The sequence below is a fragment of the Denticeps clupeoides genome, chromosome 17 (assembly GCF_900700375.1).
Source record: "Denticeps clupeoides chromosome 17, fDenClu1.1, whole genome shotgun sequence".
In the NCBI taxonomy this organism is placed as follows: domain Eukaryota; kingdom Metazoa; phylum Chordata; class Actinopteri; order Clupeiformes; family Denticipitidae; genus Denticeps; species Denticeps clupeoides.
In genome coordinates this window covers 10,603,462-10,615,783 of record NC_041723.1, presented here as the reverse complement: position 1 = coordinate 10,615,783, position 12,322 = coordinate 10,603,462, and the positions used below count along the sequence as shown (strand labels likewise).

The 12,322-nt window shown below is 41.5% G+C and overlaps 2 protein-coding genes across 3 annotated transcripts; one reads left to right on the top strand and one right to left on the bottom strand.

Moving 5' to 3' along the window:
* Positions 1-441: 441 nt before the first annotated feature.
* Positions 442-8,147, bottom strand: dld (deltaD). Its single transcript, XM_028957829.1, has 14 exons — positions 8,009-8,147; positions 7,159-7,234; positions 6,998-7,077; positions 6,830-6,898; positions 6,671-6,740; positions 6,301-6,401; positions 5,696-5,839; positions 2,699-2,800; positions 2,404-2,594; positions 2,139-2,309; positions 1,616-1,805; positions 1,342-1,479; positions 1,064-1,153; positions 442-860 (listed from the first exon to the last, which is right to left on the bottom strand). The coding sequence occupies exons 1-14, from the start codon at positions 8,045-8,047 to the stop codon at positions 795-797; spliced, it is 1,527 nt and encodes a 508-aa protein (XP_028813662.1). The 5' UTR covers positions 8,048-8,147; the 3' UTR covers positions 442-794.
* Positions 7,733-11,152, top strand: efcab10 (EF-hand calcium binding domain 10). 2 transcript variants are annotated; one of them, XM_028957830.1, is made up of 5 exons: positions 7,733-7,789; positions 8,971-9,195; positions 9,658-9,822; positions 9,943-10,033; positions 10,243-11,152. In XM_028957830.1, exons 2-5 carry the CDS (start codon positions 9,093-9,095, stop codon positions 10,283-10,285), a joined length of 402 nt encoding a protein of 133 aa, XP_028813663.1. In that variant the 5' UTR covers positions 7,733-7,789; positions 8,971-9,092; the 3' UTR covers positions 10,286-11,152. The 2 variants fall into 2 exon arrangements, with proteins under 2 accessions (XP_028813663.1, XP_028813664.1); XM_028957831.1 differs by lacking the exon at positions 7,733-7,789 and adding an exon at positions 8,835-8,858.
* The last annotated feature ends 1,170 nt before the right edge of the window (positions 11,153-12,322 follow it).

Here is a 12,322-nt window from a genome sequence, read left to right as displayed (position 1 = left end):
GGAGAACATGTGACTGTCAAAGTGACCATGAGATTCAATATATTATTATTGGACAGAATGGCAATGCATTATCCTTTGTAAAGACACAAGAATATGTTAAATCAGGGAACCATACTTTTTTTTTTTTTAAATTAGAGATAAATGACTGGGACAGAGGTGATCTGGTAATCGTTGTTGTTTTCAGGGAATGTGTGCATATAAATCTAGTTTGTCCCCCCAAAACATCCATCTGATGAATCAAATCCTGTTTTGCACTCAAGGTTCCTGGACTCACTAATGGAATCCCAAATCATTTCCATGACATTTAATAACTTCCTACCAAAAGCACACTATTGCGCTGAACTGCATTGTAATGAGTGATGCAGCCTAGTGCAGAATTTAATGAGTTTTTAATTCACAAATGTGTAGTGTTCTCACTGAAACACACCAAAACATGTTTGCTCAAGTTAAGATTTTTTATATATATATTTCTCCCCCCTGCCCCAAAACATTACAAATTCAAACACATCTCCAGGATTGTTTCTACCATGGGAGCCGTTGTTTTCAAAAGGTGAATTCACATAATTTCACCTGCACCAAAGTTAAACTCTGACTGTTGTGCATTTATCAGATTGACCCAAACTGCTTCATTGAAACATTTAAATAAACATACTAAATTTGATAGAAAGTACATCTTTACTGTATGTGAGTAAGTAGGATGCTCTGTGAGCCAAGGGTGACTGCTGTCAGCATGGCAGCTCTGAACGGGTTATGTAGCAGACGCTTATGTACAGTACATGTGATCAGATGACTGTCTAGAAGTTGATCGCTTTTCCAAATGAGGCTGCAAGGTTGGCTTCCCTGAAGGCTTCTGACACGGTCTGTGGGTTTAGAGGAAAGGGGGGGGGTGTATTAAATCTCAGACTTTGCTCTAATTTTTCTATCCTGCCTGACTGCTAACCAACATCTAAAGCTAAATGTAAATCTAACTTATTATACCAATGTCAAATCTGCATAAAAAAACCTGTATATAACCAATATAAACTCAATAAATATCTAATAAGCTTTCAACAGAGATACTCACAGGATGGGCGTGGCACACTCTGGCAACATCCTCACATGATGCTCCATACTCCATAGCAAGTGCTGCTTCATTAATCATCTCTCCTGCTCCCTGCAGAACACGGAAAACACACACACACACACACACACACTTTACAAAACTGTTTCGTTTTTTGAAACATCTACAGGATAAACATCTACAGGATGACGCACATTTTCAGACGCGTTAATTTATACGTCTAATTAAAAGGAAAGAGAGGGTCTGAATTAAACATCACTTTTATTCATCAGATCACTTACAGATCCCAAGATGTGGGAGCCCAGCATTCTGTCTGTCTCCTTGTGACTCAGGATCTTCACCAGCCCCTCAGTGTCATTATTGGTCTTTGCTCTGCTGTTTGCTGCAAAAGGGAATTTGCCAACCTTGTATGGTACACCCTGCAAAATAAGTGAATAATGGCAATTATCCTTTAAGAACTCTGAAGTGATTAATGCCCACGTGCTATATTGCATTACACGATACTATATTGTATTATACATTGTGATGGCCTGAGATATATTATATAGAACTTGCCTCCTCTTTGAGCTGCTCCTCAGTCTTGCCAACCCAGGCCACCTCTGGGTGAGTGTAGATGACTGAAGGCACACAGTTGTAGTCTATGTGGACGGCTCCACCAGCCATGCCCTCCACACAAATGATGCCCTCATCCTCAGCTTTATGTGCCAGCATTGGCCCAGCAACCACGTCACCAATGGCATAAATACTGAGAGTTGGAACAAAAACAGCACAGGTTTAGGATATGGTACAGTATACATAGCCTATTCATAGCGGGTAACACACTCCTCTATGAATCCGAAGAAGACCATAAAGTCACAGGTTCAAACCCTACTTACTACCATTGTGTACCTGAGCAAGACACTTATCCCTGCGTGTCTCCAGGGGGGGACTGTCCCTGTATCTACTGATTGTAAGTGACTCTTGATAAGGGCATCTGATAAATGCCACAAATGTAAAATGTTAAATATACACAAATCTGAACTGGACTTACTAATGGAATTTTCCATTCTCAAGATCACAGGATGCAAAGAGGACATACCTCGGGACTTTTGTCTGAAAGCGGTTGTTGATGGGGATCCTGCCACGGTTGTCCAGTTCAATGCCAACAGACTCCAGGCCCAGGTTTTTAGTGAAGGGACGACGGCCAATGCACACCAGCAGGACATCACACGTCAGGGTCTCGTTCTTCCCTCCTGTTGCCGCCTCCACCCTGGTCAGAACACAAAGGTTAAAAAAATTATGTTCTCCTGATCTATTTAAAGGTCCCATTAAATAAAGCAAAGATCATAAAACAGTACACTCACGCAACATCAATCTTGCCATCTGCTCTCTTTGTGGCTCCCAAAACCTTAGTGCCGAGTTTGAACTTCATGCCCTGCTTCTGGAGGATGCGCTGGAAATTCTTGGAGATCTCCATGTCAATTCCCATTCCACCAACATGTCCCAGGAATTCAACAGCAGTTACTTTGGCTCCCAGGCGCTGCCACACTGAACCCTTATCACATTTAATATAAGAGTATTTAGAAATAATTTTGTTTATCCATCTATTATATGCAATAACCTGCCTATTGATAATTGGCTACTGCTAATTCCACTCACAAGCTCCACTCCGATGACTCCAGCTCCAATCACAATGAGCTCTTCTGGAACCTTTGACAGGGAGAGAGCCCCTGTAGAAGAGACAATGACGTCCTCATCTATCTGTAATAAAGCAAGCAGACCAATTTTATTAATTACGGAATGGTTAAAGGTTGTATGGAAAATGCATGCACGGTGCACAGCTGGGAAAAGGTGTCTAATCTGGGTACTTCTGGTTCTGCACTGTTTGGTGTGCCTGGTGTGAGCTGCTCTCATCTTTAAGGACTTAAAGGATTACCTTTCAATGTTTGAAAACCAACAAAATGTTACTTATGGCTCCCCTCACTTGTCCCCTGTGCAGTTTGTGAAATGTACAGTTTATCATTCTCAGTCAACAGCGAGGATTTTACATGTGCAAAGTGTAGAAGACTGAAAATGACGGAGAAAATAGCCAAGATAGAAGAGTGCACACTTATATCTGATTAGGGAGTTTTCCCAGATTAATTTTTAGCACCGGATACGCACCAGCCTAGTCAGCTGGTAACGGCCTCTACCCCGGCTCCGGTACAAGTAGCGCCCTCTGGACAGCAGGGCAGTCGCGTGACTGTTCAGCGTAAACCACGCAAGCGACCCACCAAGGCCGCCACTAAATTACCGTAGATATTCCAGTACAGCAATTTACGTCACCGCTAACGATGTACGGCAGCGGCAGATGGAAATAACTAAAGACAATTGTATAGAGATGCTTCAATTGGCTAAATGTATGAAGATGCTTGAATTGGCTCACTTCCCCAGTTTCGGCGTAGCGACGAGACCTGTGGCAGACTCCTTGATATAAATCGCTGGTTGTCAGATTGGTGTCCAATAAATAAAGTGGGTTTTATTCATTACTGGCCAACTTTTCGGGGGAAGCCTGGTCTTTTTGCCCGAGATGGCATCTACCCCAACTGGGAGGGCACCACTCAGTTATCTAAAAAATCTGGCTCATAGTCTTAACATCAAAAACATTGCCAGAGCCGAGACCAGGCAGCAGACAGACTGGACAAACCGAGCATCCACCATTCGCATAGAACCGCCACCCAGCGTGTAGACTATTGACACTACGCCTTTACCTTGCTCTTATGAAAAATAAAAACAGGAAGAAGAATAAAGAAGACATGGTCAGTCTTCCACAATCTGTAATAATCTCAGATAATATCCTTATCGCTGTTAAAATATATGACTTATACACAATAAAATCAACTCCCTGAGCTAGACAAATGGACAATTACATCAAGTACAGTGCAGAGGTTTACTAATATCCTACAAGATTTATCACTGTTATCTAACTATGTTGGATAATGTTGCTCTCCTAAAAAGGATACATGTAATACCTTGGTATAACAAATCACATATGCTCACTAAAGCAGACCGACCAGACAAGACAATAACCAAAAATCCCGGGTTCCAGTTTAACACTATAGCCAAACTAACCAAGCATAAGACTAACATGGATACAATCACTCAATATAATCGTAGAGTCGTATAAAGTTTGTTCACGGAAGCAGTCAGACCCCGATTAAAAAAAAAAACCTGATCTTGATCAGTCAGCTTTCGAAATATAAACCAATATATAACCTGCCGTTTATAAAAAAAAATCTTTTTATGAAAGTTTGTAGCCCAGCAGCTGTGCGTGTATCAGCAACAACATTCATGAAATATATCAGTCGGGATTTAGACCTCATGATAGTACTGAGACAGCGCTGGTTAAAGTGGTCAATGACCTAATGATCTCACTGCTTGTGCTGCTTGACCTTAACACAGCAGTAGGGCTGCACAATTATGGCCAAAATGACAATGCAGATTAATCAGGTATTAATCACAATTCATTATTTTAGATAAACATTTTTATTGCACTTTCTATTTTAAACAAACAGTAAGTAAACAAGGCTTTCACATTTTTGGTGATAAAAAACAGCCAACATTTTCTATTTTAAGAGATGACTGAAGGCAGGCCACTATAAAAATACGTAACTTTTTCTTTAGATTTTATATGAAATATGAACATCCCTTTACCTGCTTATTTGGGGGAAAAAATAACTATTGACACAGCAAGTCCATAAACAGAGGAATTTTGTATAGATTTCTCAAGAACTCCTGACAGCTCTATTTATTGAAACTCTATAGTTGCAATAGTCCATAGTTCTTGATTAGACCATTGCAACTATAGAGTTGTAATATATAATCCTATGGGGTCAGGGTGGTGAATAATGCTATTTGTCAAACACAAAATTTCGTAACATACAATATGATAAAATAAAATTTTACTTATGAAATGTTATACATTGATTCTGTGTTCTCTCGTTATTATAGTCATACATGCCGCAAAAGTCCGGCATTTTCACTCGTACTGTCAGAAAGGCGTGATTGAATGAGCTTTGAACCAGTCCAAATATGATGGCAGTTTTTTCTTGCTATGCCGACGACACACAGTTGTATTTATCAGCAATGCCAGTTGAGAGGCAGCAGCTAAACAAAATAGAGAATTGTCTGAAGGACATTAGACAGTGTATGCTCTCCAACTTTCTTCTGTTAAACCCTGAAAAGGCAGAAGCTCTTGTACTTGGGCCACATGCAGCCAGATGTAAGCTGTCTGACTGCATCATAATTCTGGATAGCCTTTCTAACTCAGCAAGGGCAGAAGTTAAGGATGTAAGAGTCCTTATTGACGCAGGTCTCACATTCAATTTGCATGTAGATAATATCACTAAGACAGCATTCTTTAACATTAGAAATATTGCAAAGATAAGAAATATGATCTCAATGCACGATGCAAAAAAGTCCCATGCCTTTATTACATCAAGGTTAGATTACTGCAATGCATCTGGATGTTACAGTACGTGCATGAGTAAACTCCAGCTTGTTCAACTAAACTTAACTCAATTAAAACATTTGTCTTTCAGAACATGATGGTCAGGAATCGGGTGAAGATATAAATCACTTACATTATAGTGTTATATTTTAAATATGACAACTTACCTGAATTCCAGGGAAAGGAGTGACTTCTGATCCTGTAGCTATGAGGATGTTCTTGGTGTTGATGACTTGTTCACTACCATCTTCAACCTTAGCTGTGACTTGGTTTTTGCCAGTGATTGTTCCAAATCCATTAACATGCGTCACCTATAAATAGTACAACAGCTATAATCAATAACAACTGAAACATTTACACAGATTTTAATGTCAAATAAGGCTGTGGTATAACATTTAACCATACAGTCTATGGTAAAAATTATATTGCAATATGAATTTTATGCCATATCGCACACCCCTAATGTCAATGTGCATAAAACGCTTTTGGTATAAGGTGTATAAAAGTAACAGGTGCAGTGGTGGCCTAGTAAGCAAGGATGCGGACCCGTAATCGGACAGTTGCTGGTTCGAATCCTGAGCCGCCAAACACTGCTCCCCGGGTGCCGTTCGTGGCTACCCACTGCTCACTAAGGGTGATGGTTTAAATGCAGAGGACACATTTTGTTGCTTGTCATTGTGAAGCACAGCACACGGTGCAATCACTTCACTTTCAAGGTGACTTTGTTTTCAGCATTAGAATTGGCTGTACAGTAATCACATGAAACACTTGCTTTGTTTTGTTTAAACAAGTGTGCAATTCCTCCAGTCAGGGCTTTCACCGCTCCACTCTTCTGTGCCATCATCTTCTCCAGATTCAGCGTAATTCCTGAAACTTTAAACAGGGGGACAAATTGAGAATCAGAAACTTTGTCATCAGCCATTTACAGAATATACAGAATATATGAGACTGACTGTGAAGTCACAGAGAAATGCGTGTAAAGTTAATTAAAGGACTACTCTAGTGCACTAAATAAATAAAGGAATAAAGTATTAGAATTTATGAACACTTATGACGATAAGTGTTCATATCTGATAACAGTAACTGCCTAATGATCAGTATGTCAAACATAGAAGCAGCAAGAAGGTTATTCTGATTCTTACTTTCAATGCCTCTGCTTTCAAAATCCTTTCCATGTGCCATATGATACAGGTAAGAATTATTCAACAAAGCCTACAAAGTGAACAAAGTCACAAATGAACAAATCATACATCATATGCCGAAAGACCAATAGTCTATGCAGTCTATGCACATGTAATTACCTTTGATGGTATGCAGCCTACGTTGAGGCAGGTTCCACCTAAGGTGGCATTCTTCTCCACGCATACTGTCTAGAAACAGGAAAAAAAAAAAAAAAAAACAGTATGTTGTTATTGCAGATCGAAAAGAACATTATGGTCATTACCATACGGCAAGTAACATTCCCTTACCTTGAAACCGAGCTGGGCTGCTTTGATAGCAGCAACATATCCTCCAGGCCCTGACCCCACAACCGTCACATCTGCATCAACTGAAACAGTGTTCGAACATCAAATGTCAGATGTTATAATGAATAACAACCCGTTAAAAAAAATTTTATTTGGGGACTCACTCTGTGCTTTGTCAGCATACGTCCTGACTGATAAAACCGACACTCCGTTGAGTTTGCATGGAAGGTGTGAGCCCCGCTGAACAAAAAGGAAAAAAAAATGTTTCACACAAAATTCTGCAGATGTCAGCTGTACAGAGAATCCGTGGAAATAAAAGCAAGATGCACCTTCAGATTCCTGAAGCACTAATTTGACACAAGGCACCACAAGACTGTGTTTACAGCATTTATCAGACGCCCTTATCCAGAGCGACTTACAATCAGTAGTTACAGGGACAGTCCCCCCCTGGAGGGTTAAGTGTCTTGCTCAGGGACACGATGGTAGTAAGTGGGGTTTGAACCTGGGTCTTCTGGTTCATAGGCGAGTGTGTTACCCACTAGGCCACTACCACCACAAAAACAGCCAAGGGACGCTGTCTGAACACGTGGCCCCCATTTTAAGTCGCTAAATTGGACTAAGCCCAATTAATAAACCCCATGCTCGGAAAGATGCACGCGAATCCGGACTCCTCCTGGGTCCTTGATTGTATAAAACGATGAAGCACGGGAGCTTCCACCAGACTCCTCAGGAGGGGACACGCAATCAACATGCAGTTTTACCACCAAACCTGCACCACGGCGTCTGTCTAGAGAGGTATGGAGACTTCCGAAAGAACGTTCACGGTGCCTGTATACGCTGGCCATGTCAAGTTCTCGCCGCGGGAGGAAGCTAGCGGCTAAATTTGCTAACAGGCTGACGGGCCCGGATGCGCTACTACAGAACCGCTCTTTCGCGACACATTTGTGACTTGAACCTGCACCAAACGCGTGTGCAGAATCGGGACGAGCTACTGCTCCAGGCGCCAAGTATTACCGTAGCCAGGGTGCGATAGAGCTGGTTCCAACTCTGCATTTTTTTGACAGCACGTCCCCTTCCCTCTCAGTTAACCTACAGCAGACGGAGCGTCCAAGGACTCGACATGCCGCGCATGCGCAGTGTTATTCAAGCGCCTCAAGCGGTCGCCTGTAAATGACGTAGTCAGTCGCTATAGCGTCCACTGGGAATTGTGACACTTTCTTTTCTTTTACCATAATCACTTTAATAATTTTTGTTCGTACAGCGATTGAACATTATGATTGGTTTGGTTTAATTATAATATAAAGATTTTGTTTACAATAACAATATCTCTTTCTAAGCCCGAATACTAAACTCTCGTTCAACATATTATGCACGTTTACATTTTATTTGCCTCATTAATGGTTTTTGCATTTGTGTTTAAGGTTTAAGAATGTTCTAGTTTACTATACAATGTTTTGACTTCAGGGCAGTTTTATTTGTTACAGTCTACGTTCATGCGTTATCAGCACTTTAATAGTAGTTTGACAAAAAAAGCATCATAATGGCTTTTGTGCAAGTAATTATATAGCATTTGATTTTTGGAAAATATGTTGAAAGCAATTAGTGCAGGGGTGGTAGTAGCCTAATGGGTAACACACTCGCCTGTGAACCAGAAGAGCCAGGTTCAAATCCCACTAACTACCATTGTGTCCCTGAGCAAGACACTTAACCCTAAGTTGCTCCGGGGGGGGGGCTGTCCTTGTAACTACTGATTGTAAGTCGCTCTGGATAAGGGTGTCTGAAAAATGCTGTAAATGTAGTGCATCTCATCTTGCGTCCATTCCTGCATGTTGCCAGGTCAAGCAATTCTCCCTCCAGAAAAAAAGTAATTTGCAAGTTGTCCAAATGCTAGCCTGATGATACAAGAACACTGAGAGTACAATGAAAATGAATGTTTGAATTCAATACAAATGGCTTAAATGTCCGTTCTGCCACAGTAGATTGGAGCTGTACAGTACCACCATGGCAACCCAGCCTGGGCTGCTGCCATTCGTCAGGGCAGAAGTCGGGATGTATCGTAGCAACAAGCCCTCTGCCGTAAACAGCAAGCACGTACAGCATGGCGACGCCAAGAGAACGCGAGGCCGCCGACTACCTGGAGGAACACAAAATCCCAGAGCTCGTGCATAACTTGACGAGTATGCTCTTCTTTCATAGACCAGGTCAGTCTGGCAGGCTGTGCATCATAAAATGCATGGTCATAAACTCCTTTGACCTAACTTCCAAACTTGCACAGGACAGCAACTTGTTGACAGGTGACACAGATGGTTCCATATCAAAACGAACGGTTTAAGCCAGAGCACTGAACTAAGAACAAACTGAAAGTTTTTGAATTTTGCACATTGCCATTTTTGTACGGGAGGCGCTGGTATATATCCAGGCTTTGTATAATCGCTCTCTTTTCGCCACCCAAAAGCATGTATACTATGCGAACTGGCAATTCTACACAGTCTGAATATGTGAGTATGTCGTGGATACTGCGGCACCCGTGACCCCACTGTGTCCAGGGTGATTATGGAGAGCATTTTTGTCCAGTTGAGCTGGTAATTTGTGGTTGCAATCGAGCTCATTATTAATTTGACAGGTCATCAATATGCTGTTTAATGAGAAATTTTCGTCTTTAGAAAGGCCCAAAGAGTTCCTGATAGCACAGCTGGAACAGCTGCGGGTATCCAAATTGCATTCTGTGGAAAGCCCCTGCCTTTTCAATGACTCCAACCTGGATGCTGTCTTTGGAATTTTGGATCCAGCAAGGCAGGGACACATCACATTTGCTCAGTATAAAGAAGGTGAGATGATCATTTTCATGTCTGCGGTGTTAAAGGGCCGTGTCATCAGCATCTGAAACGACACTGGGTCACCTTTAAAGAGAGATGGACAAAATGAGATAAACATGTGTTTTTTTGCAGCTCTTACTACTCTTGGGATCAAGAGTTATAATGAGTTTCCAGATGGTGCCGCCTGTGATAAAATATCCCGGGAAACGTTTAATAAAGAAGCGTGAGTATTTCGTTATCCTGTTTTATCCTACTGTCAGATGGAAGCATGATTCCCAGGCAGACTCTGCATGTTTAGAAATGATGAATGCACAGTTGGATTTCGTTGCTGGTATACTGAATCACACTATGATCAAATGTTGCACCATTCCTGACATATACACTAACACACACATCAAATCACTGAAAAAATTCTCTCTTTCTTCTTTCCAGGAAGGAAGGCCTGTTAAAGAGCTCAGCAACATTCAGCATTTAGCCTCACGAAAGACGGTACCATGTTAAATAAGTTATGAACCCGACACAATTTAAACCCCATGCCAGGCCTTTCAATGGATTCAGGACACTTCCTCTAAACGTTCAGTAAAAGCCACATGCGGCTCATGCAGCATCAGTAAGCATCCTGCCCTCGTGCCGTATCACACGATCTCTCGAGCAGAATTACTTGACCCACATTGTGGCATATTTTCCAGCTCATACTAGCACCGAGGAGTAATGTGCAGATTTAATAGCGGCACCAAAATCTGTTTATGCAAGCAGCTGCTCGCCACTTGCGACGGCTTCACTCCGCTACCTTTGCCACTACATCATTGTTCTACACGCTGCAGACTGCGGTGCACTGCTGCCCTAATCGCTACTCTAATGTGTTGTATAATAAATAGGGGAGCAGATTCACCCGCTGATACAGTTTTGTCTCCGCGTCTCTTCGGAGCGGTGATCCAGGCCGATGAGATCACTCCACCGGAATGCTAATACGGTGTGAGATATGAATTTTTCTGTGGGTGCACCGCTGCCTGTGGCCTTCATGACATAGACGCCTCCCGTGTGCAATAAGTGCTTCTCTGTGTCTTACTGTGCAAAACCAGGCAGGCCATGATAAAAAGTGGAGTATGTCGGATAACCCGCTTGAACTGTGATTAGCGGCAAATATTTTGCATTTTGACATATAAAATCTTTTCTTCTATATTATTGTGCTACATGAATATGCACATATTCCCATTTAAACACACACAAATACTTTTGACAGTGTGTGGTTGAACTCTTTATGATCTCTACATTTGGGCAGAATGTGAATGCGTTGTTAGTTATGTTGTACTCTGCACAAATAAAACATTGTGACATTTCACCTTTTTAAAAATATATTGTTGTTATGTTATGGTGTAATATAATTTTATATAGATATATATGTGGATTAAAATGGTCTGGGTTGTGACGGTGTGCTGATCTTTTTCTTGTGTGAGACGGTTAACACTTTTACGAGAATTGCTCATTGACGCTGATGTTATTTTGCTCTGATTTGACATTTTGCTCGGGATCATTGCCTCAGGGAAAGGTCCTGTTTCCCTTTCTTTTGCTCTTTCTAGTCTTCCTTCAATTTTAACAAGCTGCCGCTCCAGCAAACTGAAAATTCCCATCACCTAGCCAACCTGGAGCAATCTGCCTGGAAAAAAAAGTACCGAAACCGGGTCCTCTGCAGCAAACAATGCTAGAACAAGACACTTAATAATAACAGGCTGGTTACTTTAAAGCTGCTAATTGATTTTTTCATTCCCTCATTAAAGAAATAAAGGATTTCTTCACGCCAGCATCCTCGCAGATAGGGGGACGTGGGGATTGCCCTTCCATTTTCTGACTGTAATGAAATATAGATCCTGAAAGATGAGGTGGATTGCCTGACCTTGGGGTTACAGGAACACCTCGCAAAGAAAGTGGCTCTGAGTGTGCATGTGTGTGTTAATATACAGTCCTTTTCTCCAGCGCGTCCGCTCTTGTTGCTTAATGCATGTTCATTTGGGGGTTTTTTTTTTTGTCTCTCCATTGTCTTGGTTTAGTATCGAGCCTGTCAGTGTGCTTAATTTAATTTCAGGCTGTTTTTATAGACAAACGCATCCTACTCTTATGTTTAATGCATTTCTGTTCCAAAGACAGCCATATGTCCAGGCTATGAAAATACACCCACAAAGCCTCAGGAATAATGTGGCACTTTTTCCGGCTCCCTTTTACACCTTTTCATCTCACCACCCACAAACATTCATTCCGGAACAGTGACGAAGAAAATAAAATGCACGCCTTTCATGTTCTTCATTTTCACTACCCTGCCACATGTGCTGTGAATGCGCTTTGTTAATAAATGGATTATGCTATTATTTGGGCCTGGAAGGATTTATGAGACACTGTGAGCCTGTCAGACAGTAACAGCTCTGGAACGCGTGAAGACAGTTAGCTAGGTCATAAATTCATATATGGGTTCATCTCAGATGCCCTCCTGAAATATTGAGAACACACAGATCCATAA